Below are 25,452 nucleotides of genomic sequence, written 5' to 3' on the forward strand. Positions count from 1 at the left end.
AATATGCCCATCTCCTTGAATACTCTCGGACGTGTCTTTGACATATTGGCGGAGCGCGAAGGCGTCAGGTTACAATGCTCTCAACTACATAGGCCCTCGCCAGAGCAGGTGTTCTATTCGGTACGAAATTCACTCAAGCACCGACCAGACAACCGTTATTCAAACATCTTGGCGTATGATAGAACTGCTGTGACCGTAGACGGGCATTACATCAATGCGAATGTCGTAACAGATGGCAAGGGGGGATGCTGGGTGGCAGCTCAGGTGAGCGAAGTGGTATGATCGTGTAATGAAGCATCCTTTACTGAATTTGGTCAGGCTCCACCTCCTCGCGCGTTCGATACCTTCTTCAAAGCTCTGTACACCGGCGCTGCGTCAGGTCGATCACCCCACGATGCAATCGTTGTTCAGCTGACTGGATGGGAGGAGAGGGGAATACCAAAAGCTGATCCATACATGTGAGTTCATCGATCTTGCGCGCGACTAACTTCCAAAGGGACCATAAAATGGGCGACATTGAGCTCAGTCTGGTCAACAAGGAGCGACTTGACCACCTGTCTAGCACAATCACCAGCATGCAGCTCAAGGGAGACAAGACTGTCAATGTGATTCACTACCATTTTGACGCTTGGCCGGACCATGGGGTGCCGCAAGGTAACGGGGTCGACGCGCTAAGGGCTTTGGTGAAACAAGTCGAACAAAGGAGGGAACAGCTCGATTGCGAGGTCTGGGTGCATTGGTGAGTGTCCTCCGGAAAGAACCCTAGCTTACAGCTCAGCTCTGCTGGCGTTGGAAGGACGGGGACGTTTATCGCTCTATCATCATTGCGGATACCTGGAAAGGCTGCCTATCCTTCCCCGCTTGGTCCCCTTCCGACGGAGATTGGTGACGACGTTGTTGCTCAAACTGTTGACGCCGTACGAGAATGTCGGGGCATGATGGTGCAGAACATTGAACAGCTGAAGCTGATCTACGACATGCAATGATGATCATTTGTATACATGCATGCGATCTATCTATGCTTCACCCAGTACTTAAGGAAACCACAGATTGAATCACGTGACTTTCGATGTCTTGCGGGAATCTCCGATCTTTCCGGGTTTCCCACGGTTGCTACCACTGTTTGTATACACCGTAGATCTAGATTGATCGCTGTTGGTTGATTTCGAACAGTTCCGATTCGGTCAAGAGGCGAAAAGGGCACACCAACCATACTTTTTGGACCAACATCTTGGTTTACAGCTGCTTCATCACTCGTTCCCCAACGCCTCAATTCCCCCTCCCTCTACCATGATCGCTCCGGGTCTTGCGAGGGGTCTCTTTCAGAGCCTGCGCAAGGAAGTGACACCATCTCGTGTCTCCGTACGAGCTCTATCGACACAGCCTCTCACTCGACCGACATCTCGACCCTTCCGACTTCCTTACTTCACTCCCTCGGCGCGATCGACCTACTTCTACCCTTCGCATACTTTCACCTTTCCTCGTCCCATTTCAACAGTTACTCCGCCCCCACCTCAAATACCCCGATCTCTCCCTTACTGGCTCTACGGTTGCTCAGCTGTTGTCTTTGGTATCATCGTGATCGGTGGTTTGACACGTCTCACGGAATCTGGTCTTAGTATCGTAGAATGGCAACCACTCACTGGCGTGCTGCCTCCTATCACCGCGGCAGAGTGGGATGCTGAGTGGGAGAAGTATAGGCTGTCTCCAGAAGGTGTGATGTGAGTGTCGCTTGCTCAATCCAGCCCTCCGCAATCAGCTGATCCTCGATCTAGGACAAACGCGAACATTGACATGCACGAGTTCAAGAAGATCTTCTACATGGAGTGGGCACATCGATTAGCAGGACGAGCTCTTGGATTAGGGTGAGTGCACTTGTTGACGATCGAGCTGACAGCATTAGCTTTGTTATCCCTACAATTTATTACCTTACTCGGTACAAGCTGCCAAAACCTTTGCCTGCCAAACTCATGCTCATTGGTCTCGGTATCGGATTCCAAGGTGTCTTGGGCTGGTGGATGGTCAAATCTGGTCTCTCTGAAGAGATTGTGGAGAACAACGCGGTTCCTCGAGTTTCTCAGTATCGGTTGGCAGCTCATCTGACCGCTGCCCTTGCACTTTATCTTGGTATGCTTTCAACGGCCATCGGTATTCAGCGAGACGCCAAGATACTCCGACAACCCAGCATCGTTCAACAGCTCTCTCTATCTTCAGTCAAACGTTTCCGAGGACTCGTACACACTTCCGGTATGATGGTATTCCTCACCGTGGTCACTGGTGCATTCGTGGCAGGTTTAGATGCAGGTTTGGTGTACAATGAGTTCCCGTACATGGGGGAAGGTTTCGTTCCCCCGACGGAAGAGCTCTTCGATCCACGATATGCCAAGTCACCCACCGACAAGTGGTGGCGAAACATGCTCGAGAATCCCGTCACAGCGCAATTCGATCACCGTGTATTGGTGAGTCTCGATAGATCCGGACTTCGCTAATCACCCATCAGGCTACCACCACTTTCTCTATACTTTTGACCTTGCCTTTCCTTGCCCGCAAGATACCAATCAAAGCCACAAGACGGCTCGCTGCTCTTACGACTGCGGCTGCGGTGACTCAAGTGACTCTCGGAATCTCTACTCTCCTCTACCTTGTTCCCATTCCCCTCGCGGCCATGCACCAAGCAGGCAGTGTCGTCCTTCTCACTTGTATAATGGCTCTCGGAGGGTCCATCCGTCGACCCAGTCGCATGCTCAAGCATTTACGTAGATAGCAATTGTAATACCATACCATGCATGCATTTTGATCACCCCTCAAAGATACCTACCATCCGAAAAGTCGCAACTTTTTTGGTTCCGCCCGAACCTTGAAATCTTAGCTGCTTCTATCTGCTCCTCCATCTCCACCTCGTCTATACATATTCACGCTCCCGGACTCATCATTGTTCGTATCTGAGAATCAAACTATTACAACTGCAACATGGGTAGATCAAAGCCTCGCACCAACAAACGTCCTCCCCCCAAACCTCGAGTTCAGCCCACGCAATCCGTACTCTCAGCACCATTACCCGATCCTATCGATTCCACCTTTTCAGCTGCCTTGTCCAATTGGTCCGCCAATGCTCTAGGTCGACTAGATCACTTGCCGAAACTCACACAATCGCAGCTCACAGCACTCACCGATGCTGCTGCTGGCGTTGGAGAAGCCAACTTTCTCGCCAACCCGTCCTCCATCCCTCCACAATCCTACAACCCAAATATACCCATCGACCTGCCCGCGAGTCTTGCAGCTCTGTTTGAAGCGAAACTGACGCTGGACAGGGAGAAAGCAAAGCTGCTACGTATGCAACAGGAGCTGAAGGGTCAGAAAGAGGGCAAACAGATAAGAGAAGAACCATTAGAGCCAAGGGGGACAGTCGTGGCGTTGGAGGAGGAGTGCACATGTGGACAGTGAGTCGAACTCTGGGAAGATCCCACTAACGAATACAGTCATCATTCCTATCCGCCCTCTGATCATTCAGAATGCGAATACGAGTGTGAAGAAGACTGCGATTGTGACTGTCACTCCTACATAGAAGACTACGAATGTGAACACGTCGACGAACACGGTCATGGTCACAGTCATGCGCATGCTTCATCACATGATCACGCACATGGTCATGGGCATGGGCACGACCATGACCACGACCATGGACACCAGCATCAACACGGACACGAACACGAACACGCTCATGATGAGTACGAATATGACCACGATTATGATCCCGACCACGATCATGAATACGATGACGACGAACCGCCCAAGAGACCATTGTCCGAGGACCCGGAAAGATTGGTGAGCAGACGTCATTATACAACTTTGCTGACGTATGATTAGGATGAAACAGTTCGAGAGTTGTTCAATTGGATCAAGGCGGTGGTGTGGACGATAGAACAAGCAGCGATTGTATCTGGGCGTCGAAATTGGACGCAACCGAAATGATGTACATGTGCATATCCATCTACCTGTCTACGCCGTGACTTCCTGAGTCCTAGGTCTGCCTCTTCCCCCACGTCCGCCCCTCTCTCCCCGCTCTCCTCTCTCGCCTCGTGGCTGAGGCTCACCCGTACTGCTTTGCATGGCAAATTGAATCGCTTGAGATCGGAAGGCGAGACCTCGAGTAGTCTCGATAAGGGTGGCGGTAGGAGTGGCGTGTGGTCGAGTGATGTGGAGCATATTCTGCACTATCAGTCATATCCTGGACAAACTGTGACTCACTTGTTTCAGATCAATCTTAGCTTCAACCCCCATTCTAGAATCACGGATGAGGTTGACAATCCACTTCTCCCCTTCTTCGTTGGACAAGTTGAGGGTCTTGGACAATTGTCTGATCTGTCAGCTAAAGCCATCGCTGAATAAACTCACCCAATGTCGATTCTTCGATGTATACGACAGAACACTTCACTGATCAACCACCTAGCATTCTCCACAAATTCATCGGCGAAACCTGACAAGAAGAAGTCTGATCGCACGACACTCTCCGCCACGGTCAGTCGTTGTTGAGCCTGGTTGGTGTCGAAGTCGGCGAAAAGGTCTTTCAAGAAGCCAGTGACGGGGTCCGAGTATTGGTACTCCTCCATCTGAACGATCTTGGTAAGGTCCTTGACGTGATCTCGGTTACCTCGGGTCCCCGCGGGTTTGGGAGCACGTCGAGAGATGATTGCGGCGGCAACAAGGTATCGGAGCAGATGGGGGCAAGAGGTCTGGATGGTGTTGAGGTATGCGGGGGAGAGGAACATGTCGAGCAAGCTTTGGCAGCCTTGACCCTCTCCAAGGTTGAAGAAGACGAAGAGCGACCAGTGAAGCAACCATGTCCTTGCTTGAAGCTGAGCCAAAGGTTTGGCCATCGCTGTGCCATGCGGGTTGTCGATAGCATCACGCAAGTCCTTGACCTCCACCAACGCGGATTCCCACTCTCCATTGAAAATGTTCGAGGCGAGCTTTCCCCAGTGAGCTGAGATATTTAACTCGTGTGACGGTGAGAGAAGGAGGAAGTGGTAGAGGAGGTTGGCAGCCGGACCGTAAGCTCCCAGTGTGTACTGGTATTGACCGAAGTGATACAAGGCGTTGATTTGGTCGATGTCGATCTTACCGACACGATATCAGCTCCCGGCCCTCGACAACGGGTACCCATCGCAAAACAGCTCACTTGATATTCGGACCTCAACAATTCCAAGTTCTTCTCCTTGTCTCCACCACTTCTCAGCTTGGCAACAGCATCGGGATCCTCGATGACCTTCATAACCGGCTGTGCCTTCTCCTGCAGCTCCTGATACCTGGCCGTTGCCTCTGCTCTCAACTTTGCAAAGTCCTTTGATTCCTCTCCCTTGGTCTGCTCGTGCAACCCCTCAATGTAGTCGACCATATTTGTGCCTTTTGCGAGATCATATCTGCGGGTGGGTTAGCGTGAGTACCGTTCCCGCTCCTGTAGCATATCCTGTTTTGACTCACTGAGCCTTTGCTAATTGCTCGGCGGGGAAGATGGCGATATCGGAGAGGTGGTTGAGAAGGGGGATGGCAAGATGTCGGTCGAGGTGAGGGATGAGTTTCTGGCAGAAGTCATCAATCAGTGATAATCCATGACATTGCACTTTGCGAACGACTCACTTGGGTCAGATCGTACTCGGCCATGATGGGCGAAAGTATATGATAATTTTAGGTGTCACGTATTATTAGTATATCCCGTATCCAAGTGTCAAGATGATACGTATCGACTCTGTTATGTGTTGGCTCGTTGGAAACGTTGAAACAAAGAGAAAGATGAGAGAGGGATGGATTCACCAACATAGTGCCACTTGTCTGAAAAATCATAACGCCGTGGATAATCCCGCTCATTCTGGGTCATGTGGCACCGGTTTGGTCGTTATCGTACATCTATCTATGCTGTCACACGTTTGTCCATGCATCTTCTTTCAACTGTCTTGGCATTATTGAGCACATCACCACAGAGGAACAGTCAGAAATGTTTCCCATCTGCTCGTAACGTTGCTTTTATAACTTTAAGTTACATCATCCCCTCTTCTCTCTGACCATGCTGTTCATCACGCACGTGTACCGATTTAGACATGTCAAACCTCTTGGCAATTAGGGTCGGATCATCCCCGTCTTACTGATCTAATCAACGTGTTGACATCCTTGGTGCAAGCTACTTATTGATAAAGAGCGACCAAGCTGCGGTAGATGAGCTGATGATCGCCCAACCTTGCACAAGAACAAAAAAAAAGGACTGACAAGAACAAGATGGTCCACCTTGCCATCTTAGCTATCGGTGTACTCGTCGCGCCGGTATTTGGTCAGACCTTTAGAAGGACCGCTGCTTGTCCCGAGCTCGGTTGTATCTTCCCTCCTGATCAGACAGATTTCATTGCTGGACGTGAGTATAGCTGTTCCAGGACCACGCTGATTCTCATTCAGAGACATTTGATATCCGTATCGAGGTTCATGCCCCTGTGAACGGTTCCGAAGCGTACAACAACGGTCAACCTGGACAGGACTTTTCAATCAAAATTGGTGGACAGGGCGCCGACCCTGTAGACCTCACTCAGTTCTTTGGCATCTCCGATCCCATCGGTGAGTCAATCAAGAGCCATCAAAGAACTGACAGTCAGTCGAGAGTTACAACTTTTCGTACTACGAGGATCTTTTTGCCGAGGACGAGCACGCACACACCCCCGTCAACGTTCTGGCCAAATCGTACCGCAATCTGCAGCTTCACAACCCCGGAACCTATGATCTCGTATTCACATACAACGATGGGATGACAACCACTGCGCAATGGACCGTACTACCTCTCGCTGATTGCAAAAAGGCCAAAAACGTCATCTTCTTTGTCGGCGACGGAATGGCTTCTTCAATGATATCGGCTGCTAGGTTGCTAGGCCACAAGACGGTAAACGGCAAGTACCAAACCAAGCTGAAGATGGACGAAGCTCCAGGATTCGGTGCTCAGATGACTCATTCACTGGATTCCTTCATCACGGACTCAGCCAACTCGGCCTCGGCTCTTTTCTCTGGCAAAAAGATGACTGTCAACGGATTGAACGCTTATACCGACTCGACGGGCAAAGCATTCGGCGACCCGAAGGTCGAGACAATCTTTGAGATGTTCCGAAGACAGACCGGTGGTCAAGTTGGAATCGTTTCAAAGGCGTATATTGCCGATGCGACTCCAGCAGCGGTTGTTACCCACACCAGTCAACGTTCTCAATACACCGCCATCATTGAGCAATACCTTAAAGGTGTGACTGGCAACCACTCCTGGTTCCCATGGGAAGGTGTCGATCTCCTCTTCGGTGGTGGAGCCGAGAATTTCCTCCCCGGACCGGGAAACGGCAACGTATCGCAGTTTGAACGATGGGCATCTGAAGGCTACCAAGTGGGATACACCAAGACCGAATTGGAAGCCTTTGACAACGCTCAGAGGGCTCTCGCAATCTTCACCCGCGGCAATATCAGCACTTGGCTGGACAAAAACGTCTACACCGAAACTTTGGACCTTGCCATCACTCCACAAGGCCAGCGAGGAGCGTGAGTGATCCTGGGACGTCTGCTATTGCTAACCGTATATAGTTACGACCAACCGGGACTCAAAGACATGACCCTCAAGGCGATCGATATTTTGCATACCCGAGCCAAATCCCGTGACACTGGCTTCATGTTGATGTCGGAAGCAGCGGTAGGTTACTTAAATGCATGGACTCCACTGACGTTCAGCTCATTGACAAAGAGATGCATGTGCTTGACATCGACCGTGCTCTTGGTGAGGTGCTTGAGCTCGACGATACCCTTCGGGCCGTCCTTGAGCATCTCGAGAAGATTGGGGAACTCGAAGATACTCTGGTGGTTGTTACCGCAGATCACGCTCATGGATGTGAGTCTTGTTGCGCTCGATCTGGACTGACGTCTAGTCGATGTGTTTGGATCTACCGACACGAAGTACCTACAAGCTCAGAACTCCGATCGTGCCAAGCGCAGTGCCGTTGGTACTTATCAGAGTTCCGGCTTGTCTGCTTATCAGGTTCCTCAAGACGTTCTTCCCACCAATCAAACCGTCTTCCCTGGCCCTCAAGGCGACGGCTTCCCGGTCACTTGGGACCCCCGATACACCATTGCTCATGGCTGGGCCGCCATTCCTGATCACCGGGAGGACTTCCAAGTGAATAAGGATCACGAGCGGGTGCCCGCTGTCAGTAACTCGACCGGGTACTTCTTTAACCCTAATGACAACCAACGAGGATTCGCAATGACCGGTAACCTCGGGGTGTCCGAAGGTCAAGGTGTCCACTCGTTGGTAAGTAGCTTCCACGTACCATTACAACCTACCACATTCGCTGAAGATATTGTGCACAGGTCGACGTGCCTGTATACGCCTGGGGTCCTGGTCATGAGTTCTTCCGTGGGGTGATGAACAGTCCCGACCTCGCCTTCAAGGTAGCCTTGGCTTTAGATCTCGGCAAGAGTTCAAACCTCACTGCTCCGTACAAGAAATGATGATTGGGAACGATTTACGGGAAAGGAACAAAAGGGCGTAGCGAGGAAGCTCAGGGTGAAGCATATATAGACGTGAAAAGAAAGTGAACTACCTATACTTATAATTTGAATATGAATAACCAGAACATCCTTGAGTTCAAAAACTGCCACTATGTGCTCCGGTTAAATGGATGCGTGTCTCCAATATACATTTTAAGGTCGTCGCGTTTCGTTGATTTGTTTTCTTTCATCCTCCACAACTGAACGACCAAAGATCATGGCTACAGGTCAACTACCCTTGAAGGATTACCTCTCCCTCCATAGCTACCTGTCATTGCTCTTGTGCGCATCGTTCGTCACCCTCCCGCATTCAACAAAATGGCTCGGCGCACAACACACCGTCCACCAGGTATCATCCACGGATCGACCTGAACACCCCTTCCTGACACCGATTACGTCTCAACCGCTCATCACGATGACTTGGGACCTCGTAGGGATGCTGATATGCATGGGCTGGTGGGGACATCGTATGCAAGCCTGGTGGACTGGGCATGCCAAGCAGTCCCATCTAGTCAACGAGAAGGAATTCACTGAACGTCAACAACGGACCAGCAAGTTGTTGAATGTGAGTTGTCTGTGGACCAGACGTTCGGCTAATCGTACTTGCAGAGGATCACCGAGTGCGCCATAGCTACGTTGGCGGCGACTCCAATATACGTTGGAATTCTGATCGCATTAGGAGCTCCTCTGGACAGGTTGGTGACTAGTTGTTGGATAACAACCCGAGCTGACTCTCTGTAGCCACCGTCGACAAACGATCCTTGTATCCCTTCACTTGTCTATCTTGACGGTTTGGCCTGTGGTTCACGCGTTTGGCATTCCCTCCATATACGACAGTGGGACATTTGCTCGGTTTCGGATGACGCGCCTTTTCTGTGAATTCCGGTAAGCGATATCTTCACGTCAGATAGTTCCTTCCACTCACCTTCGCAGCCCCGAGAACCCACTGGAGCGTGCTCTTGTGTATCCAGTGATAGGTACCTTGACTGGGGCCTGGTTGGGCGCTGTCCCCATACCGCTTGATTGGGATCGTCCCTGGCAGGTGCGTCGCATCGATTGGGACTATGCTGATAACTTAGAGTTACCCCCTCACCGTCACGGTAGGCTCTATTTTGGGCTTTATCATCGGAGGATTTGTGTCTTGGTTTCACTCTGCTTTAGAAGATTCACTGCGAGCCCAGATAGACGAACCAGTATCTCACACGACAACCAAGAAAAACAAGAAGAAGAAGAAGACATAATGCATTATCTTAGCGGAGTCATTGCGCTGGTGGTCGTACCAAACGTAACCATATGCTACCCAACATGCACTTTTCCCTTACTACTTCCCATGGACCCACCAAGGGTCGAGATCCTCCGCTTCCTATCAGTCGTCTTTCCATGTCCACTTTGCCCTCAGCTGTGCCCTCAGCTTCTAATGAGACCATGCCTTGCCATTCAGGAGCGGTCTTGTCTTCAGGACGGATTTCAAACCCAGCAACATGGAGGTACCGCTTTGCACTCAACCTTGCACCCGAAGCAACCGTCACGTCGCGTCTGTCGAAAGCCAAGCGCAAAGATTGCGTTGCTTGGTCGGCGAATGGAGACAAGTCGAGGAAGAGGATTTGAGGTATCGGGAGGAAGGGGTAGTAGTATGACGGCGGAACGTCGAAACCGTTAATGCAGATAGGCAGATGACCGGTGGGGGAGAAAGTATAGTCAAGGGGAACCAAAAGATGACGGATGAACGGTACATAGATAAGCACATGTTCCGTGGTTTTCGGTTGTCGGATGGCAGTATTCACCTGGCTTGATTAGCCAGATTCTCAGATGCATAGAACTCACGACAAGGTCACCAAGCTTCATTCGACGTAACGCCCCACATTTCTCCAGCTCGCGAACCATGGCGGCCGCACCCTCAGCAGACGGCCACCGCTGAATACGATCTGACAGAGGGATGAATACTCTCAGTACAGGGACACGGCCGACTACAAATGGCAAGGGTCGATCAAAGGCAGGTTCAGGTCGGGATGGGGGCGGTGTATTGAGATCACGTCGAATTAAAGCAATCGGGGAGTTTCCGCTGTAGTTCGATCTCCTGCTGGATCGACCGGCGTCGCTGCTAGCGAAGCTAGCACGTTGACCCATTCCACCGATAGGGGGAGGCATCGGTAATCCTGCAGGGAATCCAGGTACAGGTGGTGCGTTGCGATCAACTGCAAAGGAGCCGCGACTGCTGTAAGCACTTGACATCCGCTGGTGATGCGACAAAGATGGGCTGCTTGCGACCGAAAAGATCGATCCTGGCCGGCCGGACTCTGATGATGCGCGAGATCGTGTCGGCTCCCCGTGCCGCTTGAAAGCATATCGTTTGGCTGAGGGGTAGCTCACAGGAGGGAGTGCTGCTTTACCCGATGGGATAGGAGCAGCCGCGACGCTGATGGCTAACGGGATCTGACTGTCGGTACTGGTACTATTGCTCCTTCGCCGACCAAAGGTCATCGAGGCCGCGGATGCCAGAGAGCTGATGGATCCACGCCGGCGCGGTTTATTCCCGATGGGGAACGAGCTGGGTTGATCTTGTGGCTGAGCAGCCAACGGTTCGGGCATGATGATCTCGACTACCCGCTCTTGCCTAGGCATTTTGGTAGATGGCGCAAGACTTCCGGCATCCGAACCTGCAGCGCTTCCCATGCGTGATCGCGTCCGTTGACTTGACAGACTGTTCATTGAGTTTGAAAAGGGAAGAATAGGCGCATTCATCGCGAAGTCGTCCTCGAATGGCAGTGGAGGTGGATTGGGAAAGAAAGTGGCAGGTAGTTGGCGGAGATGTAGAACGACGAGAGTGTATGAGAGGCAGAGGTGTTGAAGGAGGGTATGCCACTGTGCGGGATATGTACTGTAGGTGGCCGGATCATGTAACAGAGACTCCACTGCACTATCAGCACTGGTATATACTGCAAGTTGACTCACGAAATCCCTCCCAAACTGTGAGATTAGGCCAAGTTCTCCCCTTCTCCTTATCGATCTGAAAACCCCACTCTCCCAAAATCCATCTCCCGACTGTTTCTCCAGTAAACCGTTTGCGGATTATATCTGATGCTCCGGTAAGAGAAAGGAACGAGTTTATCGATAGATGGGGGAGCAGTGCAGCCTGGATTTGCGAGTAGGAAAGCGCAAATACCAGTGTTGGCCGCGACCGTCCACGAGGAGGAAATCGATGAGAAGCGTGTTCAATCAAGGGAGAGGGTCCCATTGCAGTCGACAACTTCTCGTTAGCAGAGAATACGGGACTCGCCAGAGGGGAGGACACGGTACGCCTAGCTTGTGCGGAGGATGTGCGAGGAGGAAGCTGCGATGAACCAGAAGGTGGCGTGATGGCCCGGTTCACCACATTCCGACTCCATTTTGCGACAGAATCGGAGGGCGAGTGGTCTCCTGAACGTGGATCTACTAGTGGTGGTAGCGTCGGAGATCGAGGGAAATCGAAGCTGAGTGGTACACTTGAGATGCGCTTCTGATGTTGCGGGGAACTTCCAGGTGATCGTATCGGGCGGTTCTGACTTCCGGTATCAATCCGAAGGTTGTGATCGGTTTGTAGGTTATTCTCCGCCTTTCTGGAAGTAGCAATGACTTCCACGGTTATTTGGGGCCCACCCGAGGTCTGTGCCATTGCATTCGGGGGCGTTGGAAGGGGTCTTGAGACACGTCGTGAAGCAGGAGTTGCAGGAGTTGCAGGAGTTGCAGGTGTAAGGGTCGGGGATGTCACAGGGGATTTGACAGGCGTCAGAGTCGCCGCTACAGCTTTTGCATAAGCGCTGGCTTCAGACATCTGGCTAGGATTCGTCTCCGCACGACGTGGAGGCGGTCGGATGACCAGCGGGGCGGTCGACTCATTATGAACAACCTTAGAATGGACGAGTGGTGTTGTCGTCGAGATCGACCTCTCAATTTTGGCAATTGGAGGCTTGCGGTTGGCTGAGTTCGATCGACGAGCGCTCATCATAGCCCGACCTTCTGTCTGTCTTGGCATGCTGAAGTCGACAGGAGCTTGGGCTCCGGCCGGTAAGGATCCATGTCCTCCAGTGTCAGCATCTTCGAAGCGGCTTATCTGTCCAGACCTTGATCGAGGTAGGACACTTTGAGACGCAGCATCCGACAGAGGTATCCCAGTAGTGCGAGTTTGCAAGTTGCCCGTGGGGGAGCGGTCGTGGAGCGAGGGAAGCGGTGGAGGCGAGGGGAAAGATCGTTGAGGCGGGGGAGGAGATTGCATCTGTTGTACGGTCTGACGAGGAGGGGACGCAATTGCCGTCGTGATTTGTGCACGACCTATCTTATCAGACTCACTCTCCTCAAGTTCACACTCACCTAGCTCCTGACGACCTGGCTTATTCTGACGTATGACTGGGGAGGTTGTGGATCTCGGAGCAGCGGGGTCGATATGAAGGGAGGGCTTGGCAAAAGATGCAGGTCTTGACGGGGATTCGCGGTTAGCGGGATCATATGGAGAGGATGCACTCGTAGGACGACGAGGTGAAGTTGGAGGTGAAGCAAGAGCCGGGTGAATGGGGTTCCTGTGACCGTTGATATGTTGCGGATGTGATGTTGGTCCGCGTTGGTGAGGCGACCGTTGTCTGCTTGTTGACGATGAGTCAGATGTTGCAAGTGTGGGATTTGACCAATGCTCTACTCCAGCTGGGTCAGAAAGTCCCAGACCTGCCGACGCGTGGTGCCCGCCTCTATCTTCCTTTCGCACCGGAGTCCTATCGACAACACTATTTCTGACATTCGCCTCGATTTTTTCGGAACCTTGATTGAAGGCGCTGGGGGCGCGGGGTAGCGATTCGTACGAGGGCCCCGCCACCACATCTTTCCTTCCATGGGCGCCTGATGATGGCCGCGGACCAAGTCTGGGGTTGTTGCTTGGTGGGCGTCCGTTCGACTGTGCGACAGGCTGTACTTGTGTGGACAGAGATAGTTTGCGGAAGAAACCAGGCTTTTTGGGTGCGACAGGTGGTGATGTTTCCATGATGAACCGAAATCTTGAAGTGTGGAGAATTTGGCAAGGAAAGAGTCAAGTGTATCTTCCGCCAAGAGACGCAAGCTGACGGGGTTTGTTATGCGTATATGAGAGATCGGGAGGCGAGAGCCAATGATATGGTAGAAGGATGAGGAAGCGTTGCAGATGAGCTTGGTAGCCGTTCGGTCAAGGTAGCGGAGTCAATGCTCCCGCCTAATAGAGAATGCAGGGTGATCGCCGAGCAAGGACTATCTGATGTCCGGTCTAAGTCGATTGAGTGACGTACGCGCTGGCGAAAGCAACGCGAGGGTTGTGTTAATGGTCGAGAAACCCAGGAATACTCGTATTCGCAACCCTCTACAACGTCCGGAGAAGTATGGGTGTCTAAATTTGAACAGGAAACGGTTGCCGGATTGAGTGATACACCGCTGCCGCTGCTATGATACATGCTAATGTCAGTGCCATCACGATTGTGACAATTGTAGTGATCATGCAAGAACAGCGAGAGAGGAGTGCGATGGAGCGGGAGGAGCGAATGGAGATCTGGTACGCCGATAGCAGAGGACCTGCTCTACGCACCTATAATACACGCACGCCTGTCCGCCGCACTTGGTCACTTAATCCGACCTTTGTCTCATGAACATCGTGATGGGTTGTCTTGTGAGATGGTGGAGAGCACAAAGTAGACAAAGATGAGGATATACAGGATAAGAAGATGAGATGCTGATCTTCAATGTGCGAAACACGTAATTTCAGGACAGGACAAGCGGGTGTGGTTACATTACATGACCTAAATGATTCATTCACCTCTTACCTCACACTTCTACGCACCGCACAATGCACAATGCACACCTCGCTATCGCCCTTATGGCCATGTTCACTTTGTTGCAGTAGCACCGAAGTCTCTGTGATTCGAAGCATGAGCACGGGAGAGAGCACCGTGACAAACAGCATGAATACCTAGATGAGCATGGTCAAGTCACGTGATGTACATGATTCAGCTGCCAGGTATGTCTTCTTGATACCATTGTCACTGCCGATCTCTGTCTTGGTCTCTGTTACAAAGCTCTTTACGAAGATCGCGAACGTCCTAAGCATGCTGGAAAATATCCCTTTTCCTTCTCCTACCATCAGGTTTGTGCTTTCGATGGTACGCGGTCTCTTCAATATCGCCGATGATGCCGATTCAAACATATCATGCACTCAACTCACGCCGTGGTCTTCATCACGCAGCCTTTCAGCTCTCGCTTTGACTTTCAAATCGAAGCAACAATTCGACTCCATTTTTGTGCATCTTCGCTCGATGCCTCAGATCATCTTAGAAACGGCTATCGCGATCCGTAAGTAGGCCTTACCTGGGGAAACTTATGCCAATCCGGAATTCAAAAAGAAACGCTAGCCATGCTCGAAAGCCGCTGGTCAATTCGTCAAATCATGTGTCAACCTCGCCTTTCGCTCGCGATACATCGAAGTTCAAGTCAGAGCAGTACACTGCATTCGTCCTAGACTGCCTGGTGGGGCAACATTCAAGCAATGGTCGTACGATCTCGCGTATCCTCAGACCGTTTGACGCTCTTCATCGCTATAATGTTGTATCAACAATCACTTACTCGCACTCAAGACGGTAGCATGATCGTCCAGAATCTCGACAATTTACTGAACCTCGAACCACGCAAGCGCTCAGGCAAAGCGTGGGGCAGTGAGATGGCTTTCCTATGGACGAATATCGCTTATATCCGCAGCCGTATGCTATTGTTTGGTCGATCTCGAAGCCAAACGCCCGTCCAGTGTACGGACGGCGAAGAACGCCGGAGAAGCAAGACAATGATGCACCGTCGGCGACAATGGCAGTAGGGCAGACCAGGTCCGTGAGTCCGTAGTAAGGAGTCAAGCAGAAGCTCTGCGACATCTGTTCACCTGGACTGTGAAGTTACTGCAAGCTGATCGCTATACGAACCGTCTGTCGTGACCATTTCGGTTCCCAATGGAGTGAGAAATGCCAAAGGCGATCAAAAGTGGACGGGTTGAGGTGGTAGGGTGACTCTGTATCTGCTGTACAGGAGCTAGCTGCCGTCTCGGAGCGGCTGAAGAAGTGGACCGAGAATAAGTTGTAAAGCTCGAGCGCTAACGCAATGCCTGTCCCGCTATTTGTTGTGAATAGGAAGCCACCCGTGACGTCTGGTGTCCAAGACCTCTTGCTACAAATGCAACCCATGGTAGGATTGGAGATTCCACTTTGAATTGCACAATCAGCCACACGCAAAGCAGAGGGACCCGATCACACGAGACGCAACCACAGAAAGCTAAGGGCACTGCTTTCGTACGCGCTGTCTTCACCCGTTGCTCCAGGTGTCGCTACTCCGCTCCTCATATTGTCACAAATCATCGAAACATTTGATCTGACTTTACACTCTACCTCCGTGATTGTTACCTATACGCGCTTTGTTTCCATGCCGTCGTGTTACGATTTACCTAGAGACAGGTTCGAACATCGAGAGTGTATGACGAGCTTATGGATCATGAGCTGGATTGGTTGATTTTCATGAATTTCGCTAGGAAAGATCAACAAACGTAGGATGAGAATCGGAGTCGGAGGAGTATGAGACACTACCTAAGCTGATGTTGTTTGCATGCCCAAACGGAAAAAGAAGACGAAAGGAAAGGAATGAATGAAAATTGGCCGGGGTGGTCAAGTTGGGCGCACGTCCCGGTTTCTTTCAACCCCTAAAAACCCCTAAAACACTCTGACCCCTACAAAATCCCTAAAGCGTCTGGTCATTCTATTCCGACACTCCCCCTTGAACAGCGAGTGTTGAATACCAAGCAAGGTGCAGAGTCGAGAAAATGTCTGGGTGTAATAACGCATTGCCTAGCCAGTGGCCAACTACGCTATCCGAGCATCGCATCGCACTATAAAAGGTCACGATAATCGGGATTCTGCTGAACCTCCCGATTCTGGCTATATATACCCGAGGATGTTGGTCTTGGTAGTTGTCATTCATGACACTGGGCAGGAAGTGATTTTGTGAGCAGGTCTGCTAGGTTGTTGGCAGAAGGAACATGTAAGAGTGAGATTCAGTTGTCAAGAGCCTCTTCTCTTACAAAGTGGTGGGACATTGCTATGTGCTAGGATTGTCCATGATTGATTGGGTTCTTGGCAAGTGCTATCGATCTAGCTTTTTGTTGAGGAGGGGAAGAGGATCTTCACCAAGTCCAAGTTGTAGATCGTCCAAGAGGTGTCAACGCCAAGTAGCTTGTCGTGCACCGTCCACTGAAGCCATGTATTCCGCCTCTGTAGTTGATAGGGCAACAGTCGGTGGCCTTCTTGACTTCCAAGCTACTACTCCTCCATAAACTTTGGATATATAGCCTGTGGTTGATTTTCTGGTGTCCAAGTCTCCTCTCGATAATATTGAGCCGGCTACTTGTGGGAATGGACGATGGCGTGTTTCTTCATGTTCGAGGTCAGTCGCTGGTATTGCTTAGAAATTGCTAGGTAACGAACGTCATTCACAAGGTTATCGGTTTCCCCCAGTTGTCGGACACTGAGGTGAAGGAGACAACTTTCAGCAATCCGAATATTATGGGACGATGGCTGCAAGCACTGGAATGCCAGATATCTGATCAGAATGAGAGGCGGAGCTTGCTACTCCCTGACCATCTAGTACGATTTCACTTGCCGCATCCATCTCACGCTGTTAAAGCATGTATTGGAAGCTTTCCAAGCCATCAAGAACTTTGTCACTCTGGCGGAGGACCAGCTGAAATACAAGGACAAGGTCATATGACCAGACAACAGCGGCGACTTTACATCCAAACAAGTCAAACGATTGTGCACCATACAACATGAGCTTCAACAAACTCGGACCAAAATACTGAAAAGGCCTGTTCATGAGCTACGCACACCCTGGCAGCACGGCAGACTACTGAGTCTATGCCATTCAGCACAGAAAGATAGTGATCACATGTGATACTGTATTCATTAGCAAGGCAGAGGAACCTCCAGTAACACTTGTCCCAAACTCAAGACAGACTGATGTCAGCAACAACATCGACAGGGTCACAATATCGAATCCCAAGGATCCTCAACCTCAGGTTGATCTTCCTCCTTCTCCTCCACAGGCGCTGTTATGGCAACTAGCAGCTTTGGATGCTTATCGACAACAAACAGCTGAGCGTGTTGAGGCTTCACCACCCGCTTCTTCTGCCATTTCAGGACATCCCCTTGGTCTTGCGGACAACCCAGATAATTGGGGAAAACTGGCAACAGCAGCACTTGCAGCATAAGGTGCCTCATGCTCTCAACCATACTGAGAAGCAATATACTTGGGCAAGGGGAAGCAGTGCAAAATGGCAATGAAGGAAGAATTAGAGAAGATGGAGAAGTACAAGATCTGGGAGGTGGTGTATTGGAAATTAGCAAACCGGAAACTCAAAGCAGGATGGGTATACACTTGTAAGATCAACGGCGAACCCGGCAAACCAGCAGCATACAAGGCTAGATGGGCCGCTAAAGACTTTTCTCAAGTCGAGGGTATCGACTTCAACGAGTTACTTGCGGCAGTAGTACATGAAGACTCATTTTAAGTATTTCTATTGCTAGTGATTATAACAACCTCGAATGCAATCGAGTCAACATCAAAGCAGCTTTCCTCCTGAGTGATCCTCAAGACACGAGCTACTTGGAACCAACAGAGGAAAGTAACACTATATGGTCTCAAACAATCGCCTCGGTGCTTCAACAAAGCGTTGGATGTCTGGCTCAAATCACAAGGACTAGAACCAACGAAGGCTGATCCTTGCTCTTATGTCTGACATCGTGAGGGGGAACTACTCATGCTCTTGGTCCATGTGGACAATCAACTCATCGCATGCAACTCTCAATCTGCTCTGGACTATTATTGGAAAGCCGTGAACACCAAATCTGAGAGCTCTGACTCAGGACCAGCTGGCTACTTCCTAAGCTTCAACATCTATAGGAAGCAGGACGGAAAGACACTCTATATCTTTCAAGAACATTACATGGAAGCAATGTTGGACCGATTTTGACATCTCAACCTGCAACCCATGAAAGAATTCTTTTACGTCATGCACTGATTATCGGACAACTCCCCATATCGGACACTCCAGCCAAGTTTGTTCCCATTCAGATATCACATCATGCATCTTACAATCTCTTGACGTTACCGTGGCGGTTACCCAGATGTCGGCATGTAGTAACTCAAGCGGTTTAAACTCGTCGATCATCAGGAGGCGAGGGAAGACGACCAGTCTTGCCAATAATGCACAAGTGACAGACAACTTTATTGACATCACTAGTAGCAATACTGCTAAAAACTCCTCTGCTAAGCCTGCCACCTTTTACTAAACGCATCTAGATGACCGAGTCGGTCATGCCAGGCTGTTAGATCATCAGCTGATGTTGCAGAAAGCGCAGTAGCAGGATGACTTGCCTTAAAAACATAGAAGCCGTTCTGATAGGGTGCATTGCCAATGATAGTACCATTGCCTTGAAGGATCACTTCTCATTCATTGAAATTCAAGCCGAAAGGAAGAGGGGTTCCATAAACCAGATCACGTTGCATGAGAGATCACGAAAAATGGGGACATCATGGACGGTGAACAAGCCGTGGAAGTGAGCGATCCTTTTGCCGTAATCAGTAGACAGGTATCGTTGCCGATTTTCAACGCCTTTGGACGAACTACTGAAGCGTTTTACTGGCAGTCTTGTTGACCATGTGATGAGTAGCGCCGGAATTGATAATAAATTTGTCACTACTAGTAATGTGAAAGGCGAGTGCAACGTTCTTGCGGTTGCTTGCTCTCATTGTCCTTGCCCTTAATGTTTTTGTTGCGGAAACCTATAGCAGCGTTTGCGGTTGCTGTATCTTCGGTAGAGCGATGCGTCCACTCTGCCTGCACCGCAGCTTGCACGGCTGCTGAAGTGAGCTGGATACAAGCCTGCATTCCCCTCATAAAATGTATAACATGGACGAAGTCAGTTTCTCTCTATCAAACAGTTGCCGCACCCACAGAGTAGCCCCCAGAGGTGTCTCTATCAAGTCCCAAAACGTCTTCGCCGCTGTCACTCACATAACAGTTGTTGCTACCATCACCACTACCGACGCTCCTGTCCGTCCCTTTCTCATATACCAAGGTGGCAACATGCTCAACAAATGGGTGGATGTAAGCGACAAATTGTCTAACATGATTCAGACTCAGGCTATATCAGCGGCTACCTAATGCTTAGGTGGCTGGAAACGTGCTTTGACCCATACACTCGCAACCGAGCTACGAGCAACAGACGGCTACTCTTCCTCGATGGTTATGATACACACATACAAGTAGCCTTCCTCGACGCATGTTGGGCTAAGAATATGGTCTGTCTTCTCCTTCCAGCCTCTCTCAGCGGTGTATCTCAGCCCATCGATGTTGGTTTCTTTAATACGCTCAAACTCAAGTACCTACCACAAACAGATTGACAACTATCAACTTGGATCCACATCTGTCAGAGTGATGAAGGTGTACTTCTACCAGTGGCTACAGCAAGCCCTGAAACCTACGATTACTGAGAGGCAAATACTAGCTGTGTGGGCGAATGCAGGACTTGTTCCCCTTGATCAGATTGTCATGCAAGCTTTGCCCACAGCACCCCCCCAGCACAGCAATCCCCTTATCAATACCCCTAAGAGCTCCTGCGCACTCAGAGAACTCAACAGGAAGGTTTGCAGAGGAGAAATCAATCTGAAAGGCACCTTTTTGAAGACAGAAAAGGTGTTGGAGAAGGCACAAGCGGAGAAGACACTATTATAGTAGGCCTTAGCAAGACAAGAGGCTGCAGAAAACTTTGTTTAAGGTAGCGAGGGTGAGCAACAAGCGTACAAGCATGCCCCAGGGCCAAATATTCGATCAAGAATACTGAGACAATCATCTCTGCAAACTTGCTGACAGAAGGGACAAGGCAAAAGTGGCAAGGCAGAAGAAGAAGGCCAAAGCTCAGGCTACAGGTAAGCTACATGCACAATTCTTACATATTCTGGTAGAAGAAATTATGTTCTATGAGTTTACAAAGTTGTAAGGTTCTAACATGCATGCATGACAAGTTATGAGCAATCCTCACAGCAGCACAGACAATCCGTAAGCGTCTGAGTGGCTGGTGCATCCAGGTGTCACGAGTTTACAAGTACTAATCCAGGTGGGTACTTGGGGAAGGTGGCCAACCCTGCTGATGGGATACCTCAGTGGTTTCCTTGGTTCCAGTAGTGCAGATTGGCACTTGTATACATGAGCACAGGATTCATACATAGTTTTTCTGTGACAAAGGTATTTTCCTTTGTCTTGTTCACTATTATTGTGTGTCATGAATGACAACTACCAAGACCAACATCCTCGGGTATATATAGCCAGAATCGGGAGGTTCAGCAGAATCCCGATTATCGTGACCTTTTATAGTGCGATGCGATGCTCGGATAGCGTAGTTGGCCACTGGCTAGGCAATGCGTTATTACATAATAATCGGGATTCTCGGGTCGAGTGTTCGATTCCTGCCAGGGGTGCAAGGTTTTCGACTTGACTTGGAAAAGGGGTGAGACCCTTTTCGGTTGGGATATACCATAAGTTGCAGGAGCAACTTCCCGTTGTGAGGTAGATCAGAGTGTCATGAATGACAACTACCAAGACCAACATCCTCGGGTATATATAGCCAGAATCGGGAGGTTCAGCAGAATCCCGATTATCGTGACCTTTTATAGTGCGATGCGATGCTCGGATAGCGTAGTTGGCCACTGGCTAGGCAATGCGTTATTACATTGTGCAAGTGGAGCATTCTCTATGTCAGTCCCAAATCATGTACACTTGATACTCAAATTGCTCCTTGTGAGTTGTGACTTGGTCCTATTTGTACCTTGTATTGCCCAGTGCAGGCCTGTTGTACGGACCGGCCCCCGACAGCAAGCACCAGCATCATGGCAAGGCCACTACTTGGATCCAACAAGTCTTTACTCTACTTTGAAATTATGATATGCAATTGGTGGCAGGATGAGAGCCATTCTCTATGTTGGATATTTCCCCTGTCAGTTGGTACTTCTCACACTGTGCCCATCATATGCAATCGGTTGATCTTGAACTTAGAGACATGAGATACTCTCTTGAGAGGTGACGGTCATAGTGCACGCCATGCCACCAAACTTTACACCAAAGGAACAATAAATCTCAAATTATCCACAGGGTGTTTATCTTTGCCTGTCCGGGTTCTGGGTAATCATCCCGTCAACCACGGACTCAATCTGAGTATCACATCAAGAGGCACAGAGTCAGTTTTACACCTAACACTTTGCTCAGTAGTTGGGTCCTCGTTCCAGGTCCGCAGTGGGTCATTGTTCGCTATTCTTGCTAACGAGCCCGGTTTCTTTTTCCAGGTCCAAAGTGCCTCGGGTCCAAAGTGCCTCGGGGGACGGGTGGTAAGCACAGCGAACAACCAGGGTGCCTACAAGGGTTATGGCGGTGCCAGAAAACGTGCAGAGACAGCGGTGACAAGGGGTCTTAGTTACGGAACCTACGTGGTGAGTGGTAACGTTCACACTGGAAATGACTCATAGTGAGGCAGACTGCGCACTGTGCCAGAAAGCCGAGCCTCAACGCGATTTTGATAGTAGAGAGCGAGGAAGCAAACAAGCTGGATCCTCGTTCACGCACCCAACGTTTGGAAGTCTTTGATTGTGGTCCCAGATTGGTCAAACATAAGTCACAGGAGCCCGGGTGTGGGGGCGAAATGAAAAGCGGAGCTCGCGTTCCCATAGTTCAGCGTTCAACGAGCTTTGTCGTTGCCACCAGGTTAAGACCGGGTTAAGTAAGGGAATATGTTTCGACTGAATGGTCTTTAGCTATATGCGTCAAGTTCATGAGTAGATTTCAGTGATGATTAGCTTTGGTAAATCGGTCTGCAAGACCAACAGTGACGGATCAAGAAACACGAACTGGGCCAATCTAAGGCATAAGATTAGTATGGACGCCCTTCGATATGAGTTGAAACCCTGAGCTCTCAGTCTCCCTCCTTGTTCCGCCTTGGACGAAGCACGAACAGCTCGAGAAGGTGTTGGCGATGCGATGCATATATGTTTACGAGGGTGTCGGCTTCTTGAAGAGATATCGCATCCCGTATGCATCTTCCCCATCGGCATCTACAGGGGCATCAGAGAAGCAAGCCAAGGGTGTTACTCACAATATCCCTTCTCCATGGCATGGACCTCGAAGCCCAAGGTGTCTCGATATAAGGAGATCGCAGCTCGATTTGATTTTCGGACATGTAACGTGATGTGCGATGCGTTGTAATGTGCCACCATGGCTTCCTCTGGAGAGAGTCAGAAACGTCACATTGATCACACTCACGTGATTGCTTCATGAGCTTGTTGGCAAGACCGAGACGACGGTAGGGGCGTAAGACAGAGATTGATGTGACATGACCGCTAGGCTCGTCACTAGGTTCTTCTTCCCTGCCAGGATTAGCACGAGTTCCTTCCCGATCACTCACATCTTCGCAAGTATGTACCCAACGATGCGACCTCGAGGGTCAACGGCAACATATGACAGCTCGGGCCATGTTAATGCGTGGTATAGGTCTACGAGATGCGTTAGTTCCGGTCACGCTGGGGCGAAACGGGCAACGATGGAGTGGTAAATACTACGTAATGGCGACGTTCGGATATATGATGGGACAGCAATAGGACTGACAGTATTTGAAAGTGTAATTCTCAGGCAGATTGAGCAGATTGGCATTCTGCATACCCAGTAAATCATCGACCTGCAGGGGCAAATCACCAGAGTATGTCAGCCGAGACCGTTTCCACGAGGGAAGTCGTGGAAAAAACCCCGTGGATCCAAGGGGCAGATACGCACAGTAGCTTGTCTGATATCCATTGCAGACTGAGCAGGAATCTAGCGAGGGGTTCAAAAGCAGATGAAAGAGAGAGAGAGAGAGACAGAGAGAGAGAGAGAGACTGAAGAATGGGTGATTTCAACATTGTTCTCAAACGCTGCGGTCATTGATCTATCGACGGAATCAAATCAACGTCAACATCTGACAGCTTGTTTCTGCTTTAAGGCTACATCAAATGATAGATCTTTCTTGTTGCCTCATTACCTCTTATACGATAACACCACATCCCGCAGATGTCGTCACAAGACGTCCGATCCATCCTCAACCTGCCTCAAGCTGGGCCATCACAGGCTCGTCGTGCTGTCGCGATTGTGAAAAAGCCGGATGGTATCTCACGAGAGCTTTACGCTTTGATAGGGGACAATGCCCCCTCTCTCGCAGAGGCGCAAGCATCGCTCGCCGCGGTCAAGTATCGTGATAGACCGGGAATGAGAAAGAAGGTGAAATGGTGAGTGCAGACTCGAAAGAGCGTGGCTGACGATCAGGCAATGGACCGAGTTCACTCCGGCTGCACGTCGTGATGGCATTCGATTAGGTCATTGGGCAAGGGTGACGGACAGAGATCCCCAGGATATAGGTGGGTGACAAGAAGACGGGAAAGCCGCTGATGCTGTAGTCGACTATTTCGGCAAGTTCAATACACACGGTCCTTCCGTCATGGAGTACAGTCAATACGAGTATGACCAGCACTTGGTGGATCCCGACTGGACTCCGCATGAGACAACATACCTGTTCGACTTGTTGAGGACATACGACCTTCGGTTCATAGTCGCGGCAGATCGATACGAGTACATGGGGACCTCTGGGATTGGACCAGTTAAGAAAAGATCCGTCGAGGTACGTTTACAACATTCACCAAGCGACTGACAAGCAGGAGATAAAGGATCGATATTACACCATTTGTCGCCGGCTGGTGCGCACAAGAACGGCGACAGATCCACAAGCACAGCAGCAACTGATTCATGCTTATGCGTTCGACAAAGGTGGGTCACAAGTCCTGCTTACAATGCTAACACTGTAGCGCGAGAGACAAAGCGTAAGCAGTACGCTTCAGAGTTATTCCACTTGACTGCCGCGGAAATCGCAGAGGAAGAGGCCTTATATATCGAGATTAAGCGTATGGAGCAGAACGAACGGAGATATCGAGCGGACCGGGACGACCTTATGCGTATGGTTATGGGGTTGGACAGTGGACTGGTTGATATTGACCAAAGTAATATCGAGACCGTCATTGGGGTGGACAAGGTGAGTATTTGTTGTTATCAGTGTGATGCTGATGTGCAGAACAAAAAACGCAAACGACCCGAAGAAGAGGCATTGGTACCAAGCCCGGTAGCACCTTCCAAGAAGCAGAGAGACTCTGCGGCATTTGGTGCGTATCGATACTCGAGCGAAAGCTAACCTGCAGACATTGCTCGTTGCATCTATCATGTGCCTCCGCCTGTCACAAATCAACATACCTCACACCTGGCCAGCAAACATCCAATTCACCAGCCGGCACACCTCCGATCGACCAAGTTGCCGTTGCCGAAACCCACGGCGGCAATCAGGATCACCGAATTGCTCAACGAGCTGGGCATCAGTGCGCATAAGCTGGTCATGCCAACAAGGGGGAACCTGGAGATGTTCGAAAGTCTCCTTCAAGCTTCCGGCGCGTTGATCGATATGAAGAGGCAAGTGGACAGAGTCGAGCAGGAGCTTCGGACGGTGAGAGCGCAGAGAGAGGGTTTGGTCCCGTTCGAAAGAAAGGTGAGCGGGGTGACCATAAAGGGTGATATCAGGCTAAGGTTACGCAGGTTCGCTCGGAGTCTGTCGCGTCGACTGATACTACCACAACCAATAGGCGCAGTAGAGGTCTATAGGAAACAGTCTGTCAGGATAGGAGGGCAACGTCGAGTGTTTGCCTATTAGAACACTAAGGATAGCAGGACAGTGACTGTGTTGAAATGCATATTCCCGG

The 25,452-nt window shown here is 50.3% G+C and overlaps 8 protein-coding genes across 8 annotated transcripts; 5 read left to right on the plus strand and 3 right to left on the minus strand.

The window, feature by feature from the left end:
- Positions 1 to 3: 3 nt before the first annotated feature.
- On the plus strand, positions 4 to 986 carry CI109_105283 (uncharacterized protein; the record flags this gene model as incomplete). Its single annotated transcript, XM_065967629.1, has 4 exons — positions 4 to 264; positions 319 to 458; positions 527 to 739; positions 797 to 986. 4 exons carry the CDS (start codon positions 4 to 6, stop codon positions 984 to 986), a joined length of 804 nt encoding a protein of 267 aa, XP_065823701.1.
- Positions 987 to 1,290: 304 nt separating this feature from the next.
- Positions 1,291 to 2,764, plus strand: CI109_105284 (uncharacterized protein; the record flags this gene model as incomplete). The annotated part of the gene is made up of 4 exons (XM_065967630.1): positions 1,291 to 1,721; positions 1,776 to 1,826; positions 1,904 to 2,459; positions 2,552 to 2,764. The coding sequence occupies 4 exons, from the start codon at positions 1,291 to 1,293 to the stop codon at positions 2,762 to 2,764; spliced, it is 1,251 nt and encodes a 416-aa protein (XP_065823702.1).
- Positions 2,765 to 2,970: 206 nt separating this feature from the next.
- CI109_105285 (uncharacterized protein) lies at positions 2,971 to 3,972 on the plus strand (the record flags this gene model as incomplete). The annotated part of the gene is made up of 3 exons (XM_065967631.1): positions 2,971 to 3,440; positions 3,612 to 3,825; positions 3,868 to 3,972. The coding sequence occupies 3 exons, from the start codon at positions 2,971 to 2,973 to the stop codon at positions 3,970 to 3,972; spliced, it is 789 nt and encodes a 262-aa protein (XP_065823703.1).
- Positions 3,973 to 3,999: 27 nt separating this feature from the next.
- Positions 4,000 to 5,661, minus strand: CI109_105286 (eukaryotic translation initiation factor 3 subunit E; the record flags this gene model as incomplete). Its single annotated transcript, XM_065967632.1, has 6 exons — positions 4,000 to 4,209; positions 4,293 to 4,344; positions 4,396 to 5,117; positions 5,180 to 5,420; positions 5,482 to 5,579; positions 5,638 to 5,661. The coding sequence occupies 6 exons, from the start codon at positions 5,659 to 5,661 to the stop codon at positions 4,000 to 4,002; spliced, it is 1,347 nt and encodes a 448-aa protein (XP_065823704.1).
- A 609-nt stretch (positions 5,662 to 6,270) lies between these two features.
- CI109_105287 (uncharacterized protein) lies at positions 6,271 to 8,520 on the plus strand (the record flags this gene model as incomplete). Its single annotated transcript, XM_065967633.1, has 6 exons — positions 6,271 to 6,403; positions 6,639 to 7,557; positions 7,600 to 7,705; positions 7,886 to 7,900; positions 7,967 to 8,320; positions 8,380 to 8,520. The coding sequence occupies 6 exons, from the start codon at positions 6,271 to 6,273 to the stop codon at positions 8,518 to 8,520; spliced, it is 1,668 nt and encodes a 555-aa protein (XP_065823705.1).
- An 818-nt stretch (positions 8,521 to 9,338) lies between these two features.
- Positions 9,339 to 13,567, minus strand: CI109_105288 (uncharacterized protein; the record flags this gene model as incomplete). The annotated part of the gene is made up of 5 exons (XM_065967634.1): positions 9,339 to 9,432; positions 9,485 to 9,594; positions 9,900 to 10,343; positions 10,441 to 11,216; positions 11,512 to 13,567. The coding sequence occupies 5 exons, from the start codon at positions 13,565 to 13,567 to the stop codon at positions 9,339 to 9,341; spliced, it is 3,480 nt and encodes a 1,159-aa protein (XP_065823706.1).
- A 9,108-nt stretch (positions 13,568 to 22,675) lies between these two features.
- On the minus strand, positions 22,676 to 23,473 carry CI109_105289 (uncharacterized protein; the record flags this gene model as incomplete). The annotated part of the gene is made up of 5 exons (XM_065967635.1): positions 22,676 to 22,737; positions 22,946 to 23,049; positions 23,106 to 23,175; positions 23,288 to 23,357; positions 23,453 to 23,473. 5 exons carry the CDS (start codon positions 23,471 to 23,473, stop codon positions 22,676 to 22,678), a joined length of 327 nt encoding a protein of 108 aa, XP_065823707.1.
- Positions 23,474 to 23,725: 252 nt separating this feature from the next.
- CI109_105290 (uncharacterized protein) lies at positions 23,726 to 25,354 on the plus strand (the record flags this gene model as incomplete). Its single annotated transcript, XM_065967636.1, has 6 exons — positions 23,726 to 23,940; positions 24,028 to 24,069; positions 24,161 to 24,329; positions 24,528 to 24,737; positions 24,987 to 25,241; positions 25,289 to 25,354. 6 exons carry the CDS (start codon positions 23,726 to 23,728, stop codon positions 25,352 to 25,354), a joined length of 957 nt encoding a protein of 318 aa, XP_065823708.1.
- Between the last annotated feature and the right edge of the window lie 98 nt (positions 25,355 to 25,452).

This window comes from Kwoniella shandongensis, chromosome 9, assembly GCF_008629635.2.
Source record: "Kwoniella shandongensis chromosome 9, complete sequence".
In the NCBI taxonomy this organism is placed as follows: domain Eukaryota; kingdom Fungi; phylum Basidiomycota; class Tremellomycetes; order Tremellales; family Cryptococcaceae; genus Kwoniella; species Kwoniella shandongensis.